This window comes from Piliocolobus tephrosceles, chromosome 9 (assembly GCF_002776525.5).
Source record: "Piliocolobus tephrosceles isolate RC106 chromosome 9, ASM277652v3, whole genome shotgun sequence".
In the NCBI taxonomy this organism is placed as follows: domain Eukaryota; kingdom Metazoa; phylum Chordata; class Mammalia; order Primates; family Cercopithecidae; genus Piliocolobus; species Piliocolobus tephrosceles.
Window position 1 is genome coordinate 40,203,101 of NC_045442.1, and position 6,009 is coordinate 40,209,109.

The 6,009-nt window shown below is 43.1% G+C and overlaps 1 protein-coding gene across 2 annotated transcripts in view; it reads left to right on the forward strand.

The window, feature by feature from the left end:
* The first annotated feature begins 2,078 nt into the window (after positions 1 to 2,078).
* Positions 2,079 to 6,009, forward strand: part of MYOF (myoferlin) — a 173,666-nt gene continuing 169,735 nt past the window's right edge. For both annotated transcript variants that reach the window (XM_023226269.1, XM_023226270.1), the window contains exon 1: positions 2,079 to 2,403. In XM_023226269.1, coding sequence (XP_023082037.1) covers positions 2,316 to 2,403 — 88 coding nt within the window. In that variant the 5' untranslated portion in view covers positions 2,079 to 2,315. The remainder of the gene's footprint in view (positions 2,404 to 6,009) is intronic.

Consider the following 6,009-nt stretch of genomic DNA (forward strand, 5'->3'; position numbering starts at 1 on the left):
AGGAAATCATTACCATAAAAATTAGGAGAGTGGGCCAGGTGCGGTGGCTCACACCTGTAATCTCAGCACTTTGGGAGGCCGAGGTGGATGGATCACCTGAGGTCAGGAGTTTGAGACCAGCCTGGCTAACACAGTGAAACCCTGTCTCTACTAAAAATACAAAATTAGCCAGGTGTGGTAGTGCATGCCTGTAATCCCAGCTACTTGGGAGGCTGAGGCAGGAGAATTGCTTGAATCCAGGAGGTGGAGGTTGTAGTAAGCTGATCACCCCACTTCAATTTAGCCTGGGCAACAAGAGTGAAACTCAGTCTCAAAAAAGAAAACAAAACAAACAAACAAACAAACAAACAAAATCAGGAGAGTGGTTACCTCTGGGAGAAGGAGGTGGATATGATATATGGGGTATTCCAGGGGCTTCTGGAGGGCTGGCAATGTTCGGTCTTAACCTGGATACTTGTTAAACTGTCACATTTAGGTAGTATGCATTTTTCTATAAATATATTTCACAGTAAAAATGATAAATAGAAAGCAGCCAGATAAAATAAAAGTAATAATCTCTATATTCCACTAAAACTGCCGACATGTCCACTAAATACAATAATAATGAACACGGCACTGGGTAATTGGTTCTTGGCTTTAAGCCTTTGAGAAACTCATGGAGACAGAAGAATTCTTGTAGGTTAAGTCATGCTTTTTCAATGTACTTGAAACGTTTATTTACAGGTGGGTCTGCTTGACTGTGTGTTCTAAAGCAAAAAGAAGCCCAATGTTTCTTCATCCCAAGTTTTAGCCTTTTCTTCCGAAATATAACGAGATCCTGATTTAAAGTCAACCTGCATTAAGAGAAACGCTATGAGATCACAAATAAGCATGAACTTCTTACATGTGCAAATTACTGTGTACTTTGTGCTAGCCCCTATGCTATGACCTTTATCTTATAACAGCCTTTATCCCCAGTTCATAGATGAGGAAACTGAGGAAGAGAGAGGTTAATAAACTTGCTGGCCGGCATGGTGGCTCACGCCTGTAATCCCAGCACTTTGGGAGGCCGAGGCGGGCGTATCACAAGGTCAAGAGATCGAGACCATCCTGGCCAACATGGTGAAACCCCCGTCTCTACCAAAAAAAAAAAAAAAAATTTAGCTGGGCGTGGAGGCGCGTCCCTTTAGTCCCAGCTAGTCGGGAGACTGAGGCAGGAGAATCGCTTGAAACCGGGAGGCAGAGGTTGCGGTGAGTCAAGATCACGCCACTGCACTCCAGCCTGGCGACAGAGCGAGACTCTGTCTCAAAAAAAGAAAAGGAAAAGGAAAAAAGAAACTTGGTAAGGTGACATAGCTCAGAGTGGAGAGGCAGAGTCTCACACTCAGAGCTGGCTGACTAGCCCCAGGCTGCCTCTTGTGATCTCAGCCAGGCTGCACCGTCTTCATGCACCCTCTGGGACAGAAAGACACCATGGGCAGCTGTAGGTCCAGGAACAGTGGGGAGTGTCTTCTCCATTTTCACTGAAGGCAATTGGCAGCATTTGATGCACCAGGAAAACTTAGGCCCCCAGCTCTCACCTCTGAAGGTGTTTTGAAGAAATTCTATGTTAAGTCATATGTGTGTGTGTGTGTGTGTGTGTGTGTGTGTGTGTGTGTGTATGGTAAAGAATCGACTCACAGTACATCAATTCTGAAAAACCATATTCCTTCCCATGCCCGGACGGCGTTTACTTGAAATAAACTCTGTCATTCCTTTGCCGTCCAGTAGGCGGCACACTTTAGCTGCTTTTAAAAAGCTGAACATAGGGATACTGAGTGGGTGTGTGCAATAGCGTGAGAAGGAACAGCGAAAAGTCAATAGAAAAAAATGACTAAAGTTTGAAAACTCCATGGAACTCAGAAGAAAATGAAAGCAGTGATGGACAAATCAATTAATTCAGTCTCACGAACCATTGCTAAAAGGCAGCAACGTTTTAGCGGTTTCCTGAGCTACCCGTATTTCTTAGCTCCAAATTCATGTTGGTTTCATTTGTTGCACGGAATTATTTTTAGTTTAAGGTGTGTCCTTTTCACTTCCACATTTCCCGAATTCGTAAGTCTGTGCCTGCGGCACTGCGTAGACGCGGGGAGTTCGGTATCAGTTTACACATTGCCTTCAGTAAAATCCGCCAGAGGTCCACCCATTTTTGCCTTTTCCTCTTCCTTGCCCCGTTCCTGGGAGAAATCCTCCCTTCACTGGGAGAGAACTTCTCTCCCGGGGCGGTGCGACCCGGAGCTCCAGCGCCCCAGTCTCCACTTCGTTTGCTGAAACTTGCTTTCTGCCAGCTAAGAACCATGCTGCGAGTGATTGTGGAATCCGCCAGCAATATCCCTAAAACGAAATTTGGCAAGCCGGATCCTATTGTTTCTGTTATTTTTAAGGGTAAGAAAAAGTTTTCTTCTTTTTCTGAAGTCGTGTTTTGGAATGTTAGTTTCTTGGGTCACCTTCTTGAAAAGTCTGCGTTTAGACGGCTGATGAAGCCAGTCTCTCCAGCAGCGTTTGTTACCTGCGCAGGACAGGGGAGAGGACCCATTTCTGGGGAAAGCATTTAATTTTCTCCAGGGCTTAAGACTCATGGAATGACCTGATATTTTAGCTCTAAGAGTGTGATTTCTGTAAGCTCTTGGTGGAAAATGTATTTGCCAATCCCTAAATTTCAGGTATCAACAAAGGTCTGTATTGGTTCAAAGTAAGTTTCAGTAGTCTTAGATGCATTTTAATTTTATCTGCCTGTGAGAAACGGGTAAAGGAGGAAGAAGAGCAATTAAATTGTTGGAGGCACCATTACTCCTTGAATCAGCCTGACACTGCTTTGATTGTCAATGGGCTTCTGGGCGGTGGGGTGAAGTTCATAGTTTTACTGAGTTTTCCTGCCCTTTTGTGTCTTTGTAATTGTTTTTGTATCTAGGCAGTTGGGGTGCTTTTTGTACATTCTGTAGCTTTTAAATTGCTCAGTGAGGAAGAACTCTGGACTGCTATTTGCAGTTTGGGGATCTAGTTCTATCTTGCTTGCTGAATGACCTTGGGCAACTTACTTCATTTCTCTGGGATCTCAATTTTCTTTTCTGCAAAACAGGCAAGAAGGGTTTAGACAAGATCATCTCTAAAAGCCACATGGTTGGCTGAGTACGGTGGCTCACCAACCCTGAGCCAACTTTGGGAGGCCAAGACGGGAGGATTGCTTGAGCCCAGGAGTTTGAGGCTACAGTGAACTGTGATCATGCCACTGCACTCCAGCCTGGGTGTAAAAATAAATAAAAATAAAAGGCTTGGCTGGGCACTGTGGCTCACGCCTGTAATCCCAGCACTTTGGGAGGCCGAGGTGGGTGGATCATGAGTTCAAGAAATCGAGACCACCCTGGCCAACATGGTGAAACCCCGTCTCTACTAAAATACAAAAATTAGCTGTGCATGGTGGCGTACACCTGTAGTCCCAGCTACTCGGGAAGCTGAGGCAGGAGGATCACTTGAACCCAGGAGGCAGACGCTGCAGTGAACTGAGATCGTGCCACTGCACTCCAGCCTAGCGACAGAGCGAGACTTGTCTCAAAAAATAATAATAATAATAAAATAAAATTTAAAAAAAGGCTCATGGTAATTTCAAAAGGCTATTTTCCTATGACACTTGATTGCCATTGCAGGGGAGGGGACAGGAATGCTGTCATGGCACAATTCGATGTAAGTGACTTAGTTTTGGCTAAAGTAGGGTTTCTAACTCTCAGTGCGGAGGCTTTATCTATTTTGTTTGTCATTGGTAAGATTGCCAGCTCAGTTCTTGGCAAGAGGGATGGGAGAGAGAGGGAAAGGCAGACAGAGTGGGAGCATGGATAGACATGTGTTTCCTGACCATGCCTTGCTACATTTCTCATTTCTTCCAGGAGCCTGACTGCTACTCCCTGTCAGTTCCTGAGGCATCTATACCTTTCGTCTTTCTTTTTCCCATTTTTCCCCTTTATTTGTCTTCTTAAACCTCTCCCTCTGAGGATGAGCAAGAAAATGAAAGAAATGAAACTCAAAGCTGGCTGGCTGGGTGTGGTGACTCACGACTGTAATCCCAGAACTTTGGGAGGCTGAGGTGGGTGGATCATATGACAGCAGGAGTTTGAGACCAGCCTGGCCAACATGACAAAAACCCATCTCTACTAAAAAATACAAAAATTAGCAGGGCATGGTGGCCTATAATCCTGCTACTTGGGAGGCTGAGGCAGGAGGATTGCTTGAACCCAGGAGGAGGAGGTTGCAGTGAGCCGAGATTGTGCCACTGCACTCCAGCCTGGGCAACAGAGCAAGACTCCGTCTCAAAAAAAAAAAAAAAAAGAAAAGAAAAGAAAGAAAGCTGGCAAATTGTTGGTTGGTTGAAAAAAAATCTGAAGAGCAAAAATTGGATTTAAAAAATTTTTTTAAAAATTTTAGAATAAGACTGGGTCTTGCTATGTTGCCCAGGCTGGTTATAATTCTCTTGCTCACACTTTCTTCCCGCCTTAGCTTCCCAAAGTGTTGGGATTACAGGCGTAAACTACCACGCCCAGCTTAAAATTGGGCTCTTAAAGGACAAAGAGGTTTGAAAATCTGGCTACTTAATATCATGGACTCATGTTATGTCAGAGTTTATTTACATGTGTTAGGTTTTATTAATTTTTTGTTTTCTTGAAGCAGTTACATAATAGTGACATAATATGAAGATTTTACATCCTTCATCATTGACATATAAAGACATTAAAATATATTGGGATCAGTCCGATTATGTAATTATTTAAGTCTTACAGATTATAGAAGAATTGGAGTTAACACTATATTGAAATCTGACTTGTTATTTGTCTGGAGTTTGTATACACTGATGGAACATTTTAAATGATGAAAAATATATCTAAGTCAATGAATGCAAACAATCAATTGAAAGTGGAAACCTTCAGTGAGGTTGGCAAATATAGTCTATCCAACCAATTACACATTTAACTTTAGTCTCTTTTCTGGCCTCCTTTGTTCATGTAAATCAACTGGTAAAGTCATTCATTCATTTAACTAATAAGCAACCTGACAGAGGAAAGGACACTCAACTCAAAGAGTAGGAACAGCTGCATTCTAGCTGACATTAACTCAATATCTGATTTAACTACCTGGGTCTCCAATTTCTCAGCTGTGGCATAATGGGAACTGGTCTTTAGATGTCTTCCATCTTTTTGATTCTATAATTTTCTAGTTCCAGGTGTTGAGTTATCTGCTCTCAGCAAGATGTGAAATGCATTGCCTTAGGTGCTGGAGGGGATATACTAATGAACACAGCCCTCTTCCTTCTTTCAGTCTATGTCGGTGGTTTAAAATCCTGGTGATGGCAAACCCTTTACAGGTGTGTTCCCAATTTTGAGCACTGCGTAAAATTAAGTAACATTGAGTTCTGACTGAACTGAGGATACTTATAGCACAATACTGTCCATCAGAGGGAACATGGAACAAAGGCAGACACACTTCATAGTGTGTTGTAGGGTAGGGTATGGTAAAATGGAAAAAGCCCTACCATGCCTGTAATCCCAGCTACTTGGGAGGCTGAGGCAGGAGAATCCCTTGAGCCTGGGAGGCAGAGGTTCCACTGAGCAGAGATTGTACCACTGCACTCCAGCCTGGGAGAGAGAATGAGACTTCATCTCAAAAAAAAAAAAAAAAAGAAAGAAAGAAAGAAAAAAGGAAAAAGCCATACCAGAAGATCAAGGCAGCATCAAAGAAAGTCCCTGTGTTAACTGAAATATGTAAACATTTTGCCACTTGGGTAAATAAGCAAAGTCAGGGCAGTAAGCAGCTCTTCTCAAACTATAAAACCAGGGGAAATGATTGTTAATGGTGATGCTCGCATAGACACTGTGAGGCCCTATTAGGCTATAGCTGCGCTTATTAGGCTATAGGTATGCTGCACTTGGGATTGTGCTATACTGACAACCAACTGGTTTACAGCTGACCTCAGTCTTTCATGTTAAAACCCTTTCTTTCTTTCTT